General features: G+C 50.2%; 1 protein-coding gene across 4 annotated transcripts in view; it reads right to left on the bottom strand.

Annotated features, from left to right (window-relative positions):
• ERG (ETS transcription factor ERG) overlaps nucleotides 1-13,175 on the bottom strand; it is a 215,103-nt gene that overhangs the window by 93,668 nt on the left and 108,260 nt on the right. The window contains exon 1 of one of the 4 annotated variants that reach the window (XM_053657709.1): nucleotides 2,024-2,152. The exons of the other annotated variants lie outside the window; for them this stretch is intronic. Coding sequence (XP_053513684.1) covers nucleotides 2,024-2,041 — 18 coding nt within the window. The 5' untranslated portion in view covers nucleotides 2,042-2,152. Of the gene's footprint in view, nucleotides 1-2,023; nucleotides 2,153-13,175 lie in introns of those variants that run through there. 4 annotated transcript variants of the gene reach the window in all.

Genomic DNA, 13,175 nt, shown 5'->3' with positions numbered 1-13,175 from the left:
AGAGTGTGTTTGAGCCTGGAAATTGCCTAGGTGAGACTGACCGCTTCCCGGTTCCAGGGAAACAGCCTCACCTTCCCGGTACTCACTTGAGCTTTGCACTTGTATAATTAAAACTGCAGCCCACAGCTGTTTCTGTAAACAAGTCCATAAAATCATCTCGTGACTTCACCCAGGAAGGCCACCAGAAACATGTCTTAAGGGAAGTCGCCTATAAAGAGGGGCTATTTTGTTTTCACAGGGGATTAAAACTAATTCACTTGATGTCATTTTAAAAGTTCACCTGAGGTACAGACAACACACAGATAACGAATGTGATAAAAAGTGAGGGCAGGCACCGCATCAGAGGCAAATGTAAACTATTCCTCAAAATTTATTCTGAAAGTCACCGAACATCCCAGCTTCAAGAAAGAAAGTCTTCAGATCTTCAGAAATGTAAAACGTGTACGTTTTGCAAAACATACCCCCCCATTCTGAAGGATGGGCTTTCATTTTAATGTCCTTTAATAAACTGTTTTTTGAAACATAAGACTGTACTCGAGCCATTCAAGATTTACAAAGAATATCTGATTTAACTGCTACGAAATATAAACTTAATTAACGGTGAAAATAAGGATAAAAAACAGCAATCGGGGTTATAATTCTACTCATGTAACTGGAACAAAGCACATCAGACTCCCAATTTCGCAATTCCTTTCTATGAGAACCGACATTTCAGTAGTTTCCATCCTTGAAGCCAAAGAAGGGAAAATCTGTATGAGGTGAAAATCTTTGATACATGAATTTTTTAAGGTATTATTGAACATAGCTTGAAAAGTAAAACTGAATAGAGCCTCTGAAACAGTGTATATAGTGGATGTTACTCAAATCCTCTAATACAAACATTTCAGATGAACAAATGCACCAAACCAAGGACTGGATTTTGAAAACGTCTTGGGCCCAATTCCGGGCAAACTTCCATTTTTCCTGAGATTTCAAATGAACTAAAACCGTTGATGAAAACGCAACCAAACGCTTCTCACCTCCCTGCCACCACACACAGGCACGCAGCTCCTTAGAGCTCTCTTTTTCCTCCTTTTAGTAATTGCTGCTGACTCTTTCCATTTCTACAAATGTCACCGAGGCCCGGTGGCCTTGAAAATATTGTAACGGATCAGCAAAGCAGAGACGCCATGCCACGGGGCTGGCAAACCCGTCACACCGGTCTCACTTCCAGGAGTGAGGGCACCGTTAGGGTTCCCCCTTCAAAGATCTGCGTCCACGTTCATCTCCACACACCGCACACCAGACATATTGGCAAGAAAAGCACACCGGACCCACATCCCCCCCTGAGCACAGAGGGCCGAGAGGCCGTTCGCCCCGATGCCCACAACCACACACCACTGAGAAGAACGCTCAGTCACAGCGCACAGAAAAGTAGGCATTTTATTAAAGACAAATACATAACCCCACGAACCGAATTACCACCATCTGAGTTAGGAAAATGCTCCGTTCTCAGCGTGAAGGATCCGAAAACCAAGTCAACGCTGGCGTGTCCCGTGACCCGCAGCCACTCGCCAGGTACCTCTTCACTTCCACCGGGACGGGCAGCGCCCCTGACGCTAAGGGTCCCTCCAGAGCATCCGAGAGAGCGACACTGACAAGCCCATCCTTGTCTTCCACCCTGCCCTCCAACCTCTCCAAGGGCACTGCCGTCCGGCACAGATGCATCCAGACCGGCGGGGACAGTTCAAGAACACGAAAATGCAGACCCGCTCCAAAAAGCCTTTGCGAAAGTCATCCACGGCACTCAACGGTGAGTTTAGAAACCCCAATTTTTTCCTGAGTTTGAAGTTTTTAAGCCTTGCGGATGGTTGGAGTAGGAAAAAGGAAATTTACTAGGCAGTGCAAAGGAAATCTTGTTGTCCTCTATTGTGGCAGTGGGGGTGTTACCCAATCCTGACTTATCTGCCTTGATAAAGGAAACCAGAGAAAAAAGAGTAACAAGCACAAGATTTTGTCAAATGAAGAAAAACCCTCTCCTTACCTTGATAGTGCTGGCCATAATGCAATCAAGTGTATTGATCGTTAATAAATGTTAATAATAATTATTGCTTCTCTCTGACCAGAAAGTAGTTTTGATGAGGTTGTTTAGAGCGGATGAGATTGTGCTAAGTCTGGGAAATGAAGTCAGCCAATGGCAGGAAGAGGTTTCTATTGGTCCTGGCTGCCCGGCCCGAAGAAACAGGATATTTGGGAGTGGAGAGATAAGAGACCCTGAAAACAATGTTGTTTTTCTTGATGATATGCAGCCAGGAGATTTTTTTTTTAATTAAAAAAAAAAGGGGGCATGTATGGCCCCAGACTGGGCCTGCCACAGCAGGTGCGACCCGGTGCGCGCCGCAGGACACGCAGCCTGAGGCAGGATGCAGATGTGGGGGGACTCTCCCGGCTTCGCATAGGCTGCCTGTGTGCGGCGCGGGACCCAAGCACCAAGGACGCCCTGCCCCCAGGCCGGGCCTGCTCAGCCCCCATCCCTGAACCTGCCACACGCACCCCGGGGCCACGGGGTCTGGGTCCATCCTCTGCTTTCTCCTGAAAGGGAACTTCGCAGGGAGAACTTAGTTCAGGCCAATGTGTAGGAACAGCCATTGGCTCACTGGTCTGAACAGCCTTCACTTATCCAACATCTCCGGCCAGCGTCCCAGAAGGGTTTCAATGTTTTCCCTCCAAACACGCCATTTTTATTTGCTCCGTGATAAACCCATATCGAACACAAAGTCTCGAGAATAAAGTTAAGCAAGGAAAATAAACGTGTCAAATCCTTGCTCTCAAATACTTATTTAAACTCTGCATTAACTAAAATTACTAGGAATGCTTTAAAATGTCAGGGAGCTTGTCCCTGTGACAGACATCGGGCAGCAGACCCAATGGGACTCTTGGGCACTGGGACATGCCATGCAAAGGAGGCCTAATCAAGGGCTTTAAATCTGAACTGTAAGTTCATGGCCACACGTCTGTTTTCCACCCAAAGGAAGTACAGCTCGTAGGCCTGAACATTCCTTAGAGGGTTTCAGGCCTTTAATTACTCATTTTCAGGAAATTACTTGTTCTCTGGAAGAAACAACATTTTGCTTTGAATCTCGCTACATGAAAGTTGGACCAGAAAAAAGGTGTGGTCTCAACAGGGGCCCGAAGAGCACAATGGACCAAGTCCTGAGTCATCGGGCCACGCTGGTCCCAGAGCCGTGTGCCCGGCGGGCTGATCTCACTCCGAGTTTGGGCTGCGTGTGTCACGGGGCCATAAAGTGGCCCAAGTCTGTATGATTTTTATTGTCCCATGATTTACTCACTTGAATACTGATGGAAGGAGGAGGGGAAGAAGAGAAAGGTGAAGAGGAGGGAGGAGAGGAAGAGGGTGGAGAGGAGGCAAGAAAGAGAAAGAGGGAAGGAAAAAGAGAGAAAGAAAAGAAGCAAAAAGAAGAGAGACCAAAAGGCAAAAGGACACAAAGAAAAAAAATAAAGACAAAATAAAAGAAATCTCATTCTGTATAAAAATCAGAACCTGACAAGTCCTCGGCACCCACAGTTTGAAGGGATGTTGATTTCCGCTCTTTTCATCTCCGAACAATGAATGAGATGGCGGTGGGCTGATTAAAATTTTGTTTCCCCTAAAATTTCAAAGTACTGAGTTGTTTTATCTGGGCAGCTCCCACTGGGATTCAGGAGCACTGAGAAAAAAATGCTGTCCGCTCCTCCAAGAGTCCTGTCTTTTGCTCCCCTAAGAAGCATCAACTTAAAAATGGTCCCGGTGGTACCCGAATAAGCAGGGCCCCATTATGGGTTTCCTAAAAGGCCACCTTCCTGAAGTGGGATGACCCCTGATGACCCCTATGCTAACGAAGTTTCCATGAAAGAAAATTCTGCAGGGTCCCTTCAGACCACCGCCTGGTTTCCGAGCCCTTGTCCCGCAGCTGCAGGGGCATCGGCTTCTTGGGAAAAGTTAATTCTTGAGGGTCTGCCCTTCCCTCCTCGCCCCTTTACCGAATTCTAGTCAGTGAACACTGACATTTGACTCTCCACTTGGACACAATTTCAAACTTGCAGAAAAGCGATGTGATAACACGAAGCACTAACGTTCTTCTCTCAGTGACTCCCACGTGGGCGATTTCGTCACTTGCTTCACTTTTCCGCTCCCTTATTTATGTAACATGCGCATGGGGATAGGTATGTGTTTTATTCTCTAATAAGATGAAAGAAAAAGCATAAAACAAGATGCCACATTTGATCCATTTCCTGAAGTCCACCAAGAAATTTCACTGTGTCTGGTTTTAAAAATGTCTGTAAATTTACAAAGTGATCTAATAAAAAACTAATTTTGAGATGACGAATTGTAGAAAGCGAGCCTTCCTCTGTAGTGACACCGTGTCTGACTGACACAGTCCTCCTCAGGGAGGACCGTTCCTGGCGACCCAAGGGCATCCAGGCCCGGTGCTCTCCGAGCATTTACTGCAAAGTTTAAAAAAGAAAAATTTCATGGGCTATTGATAGAAGTCATATCTGCTCATCCAAACACAGTGTGTGCACTATTCTGGGAGAAAGCCACCTGAAGGTACAATCACCCTGTTACCCCCCTGCCTCCACCCCAGGCCCGGCTGTCGGACGGCCTCAGTGCCGGCCCACTTGGCCAAGGAAGGACCCAGCTTCCCTTCCAACTCGACACCCCCGTCCTTGGAGGCCACCCTTCGGGTCACCAGCAGACCCGGTGCATCCTGCCCTGAGTAATCTGTCAGGAGCGGGGCCCCCCTCCACCCTCCTTGGGACACGCACACACCACGCTGGCCGGGACGGCTCTCCTAGCACCAGCAGGAATAAACTGCACACTCCACTCAGTGCTTACCCTTCGTGGACCCATTACCACGGATTTACCAAAGCCCTTCGTTAAGTCAGTCCGTGTCTTACTCCAAATAAAAAGAAGGGAATCGTGGAAAAGAGCCCATACATTTACTGTCACTGTAAGAGGGGACTGTCACTGCTTTGTCCTAAAACCATGTCTCCCCCTTTCTGAAGACTCAACACGCTCTCACCCCGGCGCTCTCCCCCACCCCCTGCTCCTCGAGGGACCTATGGTGGGAGGTCAAGAGGTGAGCGTGCTGGGTCAGGGGGCAGAGTTTAGAGAGGACGTGAGAGCACAGCCAGGAAATGGGGGCCGTCAGCGCACCTGGGACTCACCAAGGGACTCACGCACGATCCCTCGGTCCCCTGCGGAGCCTGCGTACAACAGACGGCTCTCGTCGGTGAGAATGTTGCAGCAAAACGGCACAGTAGACGAATACTTAGTGACTCGGAAAACTGCTCCGGCACAATGCCTCGTAAGTTAAAAATCTGGTTACAGAGCAGAATTATATCACAGCCCCACTTGTGAAAAATAATTTAAAAACAAGAAACGCTGCAGGCTGTGTATGTATGCCCTGCAACACCAACGGGAGGAGGAGCCATCTTTATGTTTCTGACCCCTCGGCCCCTCTCCTCTGGTTCATCTGCATCAGGGAGCGGCTCGGGGTGGCTGTGCATGCGGCCCAACACAAAACTGTACGTTTATGAAAAACATGATGAGATTTTTTGTGTGATTACGTGTCACGACGTATTTCACGTGCGGCCTGAGATAACCCTTCTCCTTCTAGTGTGGCCCAGGGACACCACCAGGTTGGACGCCCCCGAAAATATTTACAATCAACATATATCACAGTTTCACGTAAGCATCATGCAAGTAACATGCGATATTCTGTGTTTTCTGTACATAGCTGCATTGCAGGTCGCACGCGACCCCTGTAGTTGTTCAACCTCAGTGCGTGTGCACATGGGAATGCACACTCCTTTCTCACTGCCCAGAACAAGAACGAAGCGGCTCACTTCTGCTGACTGCATGAGGACACCCAGGAGACACAAGCAGCCTGTGGTGGCCGTCCCCCCAGGAACCAACTGGGCCAGTCAATGGGGACAAGGGCCTCTTTCCATGCTGGGCGCTCTGGCCGGCCACTAGGAAGCCAGGTGACAGGGCTCAGTCCAGCCCCTGGGTGTCTTAGCGTCCAGGAAGTCTGTTAGTCAGCTTCAGTTCCACATGCGTAAAACTGCACAGTCTGGGACCGACCCGGGAAACCCAGATTTTTTAAGGGCAGAACAATGGGACAAAAGTGCTGTATATTGTTCTTAAGATGACACATGAATCTTAAAAATGTATACTGTGCGGATTATTCATGAGATTCCTGCAAGGAGGACGTCCCAAGGATTTTTGCAGGGGACACGCCTGAGGCTGCAGATAAGGATCAGGCATCTGGACCGGCCCCCACAGTGGAAAACTCCAGGCTCCTGGAACTTTTCCATCCCTGTCCTGGAGGGTTTGCCTGAGGACATGCGCAGCCAGCAAAGGCGCTCCCAGCCCCCAGAGACCCCACTTCGCATGAGTCAGGGACGCTTCTCTATTCCAAGCAGACTTCAGGAGGGCAGTTTCCCGCCCTTGGGGAAGACCATCCGTGTGTTTGCACATGTATGTGTGTGTGCATGCATGTGCACACGTGCACGTGTGGCATATCCTCCAGCAGCACATTAAGAAATGGTCCAATTACAATTTAAGTAACTGCTGTTTCAACGCTTTCTCTAGGTGGTTCGGATCCTTCGGCATCTCGGCTGATTTGAACGCATCTCAACCAAGGAAATTATCACATAGTAAATCCTCCACTTCTCAACACCCAGCTGCAATTTCCTTAATTGTGCAGCCCGTGTCGGTTCAGCTCCACCGGCTCCCGTGGAGCAATGGTTCCAATGAGCGCGGTTTCACAAGCCTCGCACACACTCTCAAATGTTGCCAGCTCCGCTCTTACCCAATTCCATATGCCTGCAAACATGCGGGTGTGTTACAGCCAGTATCGGGGATTCTAAACGTGTCAATTTGTTACTCCAGGCTTAAAAAGAAAACCCAAGAGCAGGGTAATTACTTTGACACAATAAATTAGTTTAAAGGAACTTACACATTTCCTGTTTCAAGTAGCATGTTTTTATATAAGTGGCGGGCAAAAGCAGAGTTACAGTTGTGAGTGTGCAAAATACAGTTTATTCCTGAATTACTAATTAATTGTTGAAAGAGTTTCCACGCAGGTGATTGTTTCGCCCGCCCCATGCTCTGTGTGAACCTTTGGGTGCATGGGGAGGGCTTTTTCCGTGAAGCTGGGCACATGGACACGTGGAAGCGGCCCCTGCAGGGCCACAGGTCACCAGCAGGCTTGCTCGGCTCCCACGCCATACCATTTGAGGGTGCACAGGGGCAGGCCGCTGTCCTGCCGGGAGGTGGCCCTGCACCTCTGTCCCCTGCTGAGATCTGGAGTGCTGTGTCCAGGTGCGGTCCTCAGGCCCCACCCCTGCCGCCCTGAGAAGATACCTGAGGGAGTTAAAGTTAACTCACACTTTGACCACTAGTCAGACGTTTAATGTTTTTTTTAAGTGTGCTGATTTCATTGAAAAGATATTGAATACTAATATTTATTTTGTCTTGTTCTATAAATACTTTATAAATTAGTTTTTAAGAATATACATACAACTTCTTAAAGGGAGATAATAAACTGCACCTCATTGTCAGCAACGGAGAGGAAGTGGCAGAGAAGCCTGGGGGGCAGAGCTGCTGCCGCTCTGCACAGGCTGCTTGCAGTCTGAGGTGGACACGCCCCTCCAATGCATCGGGACACCCTTCATCCAAGTGTCAGCTCTTTTGTGTCACAAAGGAAATCAGAGAGGAGGACCAGGAACAAACGACCTGAATGCATTTACATCTGCATGAGTGTCCCCAGGCATCTGCAGATGCACAGGGTCAGCCCTGGACACGGTCCCACTGGGGGAGCTGCCGCAATGACCGCCCTGCCCTGTCCCCTCTCTGCACGGCCCCCTCTCTGCCCTGGGCTTCTGTGGCCAGCACCCTCTGTCTATTTTACCCTCTCCCTCTGCACAGTGAGGCCCGGGATCTTTCCCTTTTAGAGTGTGAAGTGCAGTTCAAATCAAGGCCGACCTATTCTCTTCCTGTTCACCTTTTCAAAAACGCATTTCACCCCTTGTAAAGGCACTGAATGGAATTGAAACTCTGATGCAGATGAATCCATGGTGTTTCTCTAATCCCAGTACCGGTCTCAGTGCACACTAGGGGACACCTGCAGTCACCAGGGACAGAGGCCCCGGGGACAAGCCACAGTTTGCTTAGTGCATATGACTTTACCCTTTTCTTCCTGCTACAGAGATTACCCTGCCTCCAGAGTGTGAGGAAGCAACCACCTCTTGGCCACAGAAGTACACGCTGGGGCCTCTGCAGTCCCAGGGCAGCCGTCCCCTTTGGTCTGTGAGAGCTGCCGTCACTAGAGGGTGCTCAACGTCCCTCTAAAGGTCCTGACAGGGACTGCTGGTGTGCCCAGTTCTTGACTTTGCATTTCTGCAATTTTAGCATTATCCTACAAAGTTGTCTCACTTGGAGCCACTGAAATGAACGCGCAAGGTTTTTAATGCAGCAGGTGATTTTGGAAAATGCCAACTGCCCACCACCAGGGAGCATAAGGGAATACAGGCGTACGGAGACACCTTCGGTTCAGCCGGTGGCACGGGGGACTGAGGGCGTCACTGTTCCAGGTGAGGTTCGATCACGGAGACTGCGTGAGTGCCCACACCACGGCGCATGATTCCAAAGCCCAACAGATTATTCTACTTCACAATTCTATTTCTAGGTGATTCGATCTTGTCGTCTGGACAAGTTCCCTCGGACGGCACGTTCTGAGTGTGTCTGTTTCCTCTGTAGACATGAGTTTCCGCGCACCAGCCTTTGTTGTCTCAACTCAGGCCATTAGTGGGTCCTTCCCCGCAGTGAGCCTGGGGGCGGACCGCGGGGTACACAACACACGGTGTGTGACAGTGCCTTTGTGGTGCCTTCCGTCCTTTAAAGAAAGTGTAGTATTTGGGGATATGCTTACAGTGCATTACTTACATATACATGACATAAATCAGCTTTGAGACTAAATAGGAGGGCTTTCTTGGAACTAATTGTGCAATCACACTGACTTTACATGGTCAACCTGTTAAACAGAGCAAGCTGCAGTGCCTTGGAAATACTTGCCAAACGGAAAAAGGTACCTGATTTTGCCACTTTCCTCTGTGCGCCCTCACCTGTGACTTAAAAGTATCTGGAGTGTTTCCTTTGCGCCCCCTTGTGCTCTGGTTCATTTACCGAGGAACAGTGGGGTCAGCGGGTGACAGCTGTTTGTGTTCCTGGCTGTCGGGGGCGGGGCTGTGGGGGCCAGGATCCCCCCAGCCTGCAAGGACGGCTGCCCCGTGACTGATGGGGGACCAACACAGAGGGTTTTCCTCCAGGGCTGCAGCAGAGCAGCCAACAGCTCACTCTCAGTGTGCCCTGCAGTGGGGTGGGTCATTAAGGCGCTGTTCGTCTGCAGGTCTGCGAGTTTTAAAGGGAAACAAACTTTACTTTCCCAGGTATACAGCACAGAGCAGATGGGACAGGGCGCCGTGGTCCCACCTGGCTTGCCCCGCACACAGCAGCTCCCGATCGGGGGTATTGGCAGAAGAGAAAGGCCACGTCCCGCTCAGCACACCCGGCACCCATGGTGATCAGCTGGCTTAGGTGGAAACTGAGGATGAAGATGCAGAGCTAACTCCTGTGTCAGCAAGTGAAGGGCACAGATGCGCTGGGGGCAGGGAGCTGAAGGAATGAACACATGCATGAATGAATGAATGAATGAATGAATGAGTATACACCCTTTATTTTGCCTGCACCATGATGCATTTACAGCAAACTTATCAGAATTTCAAAATAAAACAGCTCCATTTGTATATTACCTAGCCCTTTACAATGTTCCAAAGTAACATCGACTAAAATTATTGCCAGCTACACTTTGCAGCGAGCGGGCTGATTCCACATGCACTCACTGGACCCCGTCCGGGTGGCAGAGCCCCCACACTTCTGCACAGTCACCACAGCACCCGTGGTGGGTGCGGTTGCCGGCATGGCCCGGTCTGACTTCCCATCACACGTTCCCTCTCACGAGGTGACGTGGACCCTGCTTCCGCCAAAAGGTGGGGTCCGTGTCCCCACTCCTCAGAGCAGGTGGGCCTGTGGCTCCAGCAGAAATTCAGCTGCGTGACTTCCGAGGCCACCTGTAAAGGGGACACAGCTTCCACCTGGTGTCCTTCCAAACAGCACGCTTCCGCCCCACCCGCCATACTGGAAGGAAGCACAAGACACAGTCTTCCAGCCGTCTGTCCAAGGTGAGGGCCGGCACCCTGTGACCCAGAGGTCCCAGAGGGGGGTCCAGAAACCTTCTCCCCGTGACCCCGGCCCCAACCGCCCCTGGACTGCACCTAAGAGACCCCCAGTGAAACACGCCAAGGCAGCCCGGTCAACCCCAGAACCACGAGGAACGAGGCAAGAAAACTGTCGTTGTGACTTTTGATGGGAGTGATGTGTTACGCTGTGAAAGGTGACTGGAACGCCATCAGAGGTTTCCTTGTTCAAAAGCAGATGTTTGCAGCGTGGCTATAGTAGAAAATAGCCCTGGTGTGATGATCCATCCACCCACCAGACCTTTACTGGCCTCACACTGTGCACAGCTCTGTGTCGAGCGCGGAAGAGGCAGGAGCGAAGGAAGCTCCTGAGCCGAACTAACAATATCTCACACGTTAGCTGGAGAAACAAAAATATGCCCAAATCGCCACGGCATTTTGACTCAGGAGAAAGGGCAAAGGTCACAGTTCTTCCCCCTCCGCCCACTGAATGTGCGGGTGCCTCAGGGTCACTTGATCCCATCGGAGGGGAAACAGCCCCCCACTCCCACTCCTGACTCTCTCCTCAGCCCCACCCAAAGGCCAGTAGCCCTTCCCCCCAATCTCCCCCTGCATTCATATTGCTGGTACTCCATACCTATTTTCTAGAAATATCTCTGCCCCTCAAACCCCGATTATGTTCCCAAGGAGCCATGGGAAAACTTCACTCCCCCCCTCTGGGACTCCCACAGAAATGGGGGTGGGGGATGTGAAGCTGGCCAAGGAGCTTCTTTACCCTGAGTTACTGAAAAGAAAGCCCTAGTGTTTAGAAAGTGGTATTATTATTTTCCCTGAAACACTAGCTCCCAGAAATCAGGGGCTCCATCCCCGGTGTGTTCTCCAAGGGTTCCAGGATGCTGGTGGGGCAGGGGGCGGGGAATTCCACCGGTCACTCCTGCTGATAATGAGAGCCATCTGGAAGGCCGCCCTGGGGGGTCTGGCTGGGCCCTGGACGCGAGTGCTCCCGTGGGCACGGGCACACACAGTGGGTCTCTGTGCCCAAGAACCACTGTCCTGTGTGGCCCTCCCCCAGTGAGAACGTGCTCTGAACAGCCGCCCCCAGGGGCATCTCTCTGAACGTCTGTGAGGCTTCTGGAAAGAGGGTGCGGTCCCTCGCTTTGCATCTCATATGTTGCATTCCTGTGGAAGCGGCACTGCTGTCCCGACCCCAGAGGGCCGGAGCACCCCGACAGGCCTCCCTGGCCGAGCTGGGATCAGCGCTGTGTGATTGTGTCCTCTCACAAGGGGCTTCGGGCTTTCCACTGGGCACGGAAACCATCCACACGTCTCACGGGCCACTCTCTGTTTTATGGAATTCTTGCACCAGGGAGCTCTTTTTATTTTATTATTTTCTTTAACAGCCAGAAAATGGGGAAGTTCACAAAGACATTTTTCAGCTGCCTGAAGTGACCCTTAGCTTAACAGGTTTTGCCTAATCTGTAAATTGGAGTTAAAAGTTTTCCAGTACCTTCGGCAGGAGCTCTTTGTCTTTAACGGGGCAGGGAGACCGCCAACAATGGGGCTACACATACCTTGTGCCTCTTTGTTAGCGCTGCAAACCAGAAACAGATGTGAAATATCAGCGGCTACCCCGGGCTGACCCGTGGAAGCGGCGGCTAATCCAGATCAGCCCTAATAACTCAGAACTGCCACCATGTAACTATCTAATTTTTTTTTCACTTACAAATGCAAAAGAGACTCGACAGAACGCGTTAAAATCCATTTCCCTCTGAGCACAGATTTCTGCTGGTGAAACCCAGGAATGGAAGTTTTTTCCCACTGAGCTCAGTGAGGCCGTTGTCTATGTTTCGTTGAGCTGATCGTTGGCTTTAAGGACGTGAGACCTGGAAGGGGAGCGATTATCCCAGAAAGTAGATGTTCCTGTTGTTACCTTGCCCCAAGACGCTTGTAAACGCAAGAAAACCTAGAGGTTTAGGGTGAAGACTCTAGCATCCCCAAAGCATTTCTGTAATGTGGAAACCCTCTTCATTTTCCCAAATTTAAAGTCATGAATGTAAGTGAAGGAGAAAAATCAATAGAAACAAGGGTGATTCATAACCTCCCAAATGAAGAAATCCATCATTCTGCACTAAATTTGAACATCCCACCAATAATAGTATGTCTATTTACTAGATCTGAGAAGAACTATTTTAACATAAAATCAAATATAATGTTGTTTCAGACACCGAATGTTGTTTTTTATCTTAAAGCAGGCACAAGGTGGAGTGACTTTAGAGGCAAAGCTGGACACTGGCCGGTCCTTGGCACTGATAAATACGGCAGTCACGCTGTCACGCTGCGTCAGACTCCCCGGCCCCTGCACTGAAGTTGCTGATGTGTGTGGGGAGGGTTGGGGAGGGGTGAGAACAGTCGTATCACTGCACTTCACCGCTGCACGACTGTGCTTGGTGAGGTGTGAAGCCCACCATGATTTCACGTATTGCTAGGAAAGAAAAAATAATTCTGCCAAACAAAATTAGCCACAGCACATGCGCATTCACCAGCCATGAGGCCCATGGAATTTCTGAAAACAAGCAGTGGGGTGTCACTAGAAAAGAGCAGGTGCAGACAGTCATTGGGAACAGGCTGCAGGGTTTCTCAACCTTGGCACTATTGACACGGTGGGGTGCGTAATTCTTTGTTGGGAGGGGAGCTCTGTCCTGTGCCCCGTAGGTTGTTTATTAGCATACCTGGTTTCTACATGCCAGTAGCACGTCCCTCACCCCCAGTTATGACAATCAAAACTGTCCTCAGATGTTGTAAATGTCCCTGGGTGCAGAGGGAAAGTCGGCCCAGCTGAGAAACACGGCAGCGGAGCAAGTCAACGCTGCAGT

This window comes from Artibeus jamaicensis, unplaced genomic scaffold, assembly GCF_021234435.1.
Source record: "Artibeus jamaicensis isolate MK-2021 breed Jamaican fruit bat unplaced genomic scaffold, CSHL_Jam_final scaffold_474, whole genome shotgun sequence".
In the NCBI taxonomy this organism is placed as follows: domain Eukaryota; kingdom Metazoa; phylum Chordata; class Mammalia; order Chiroptera; family Phyllostomidae; genus Artibeus; species Artibeus jamaicensis.
Note: the sequence above shows the minus strand (reverse complement) of the source record. Positions and strands in the feature narration are given on the sequence as shown.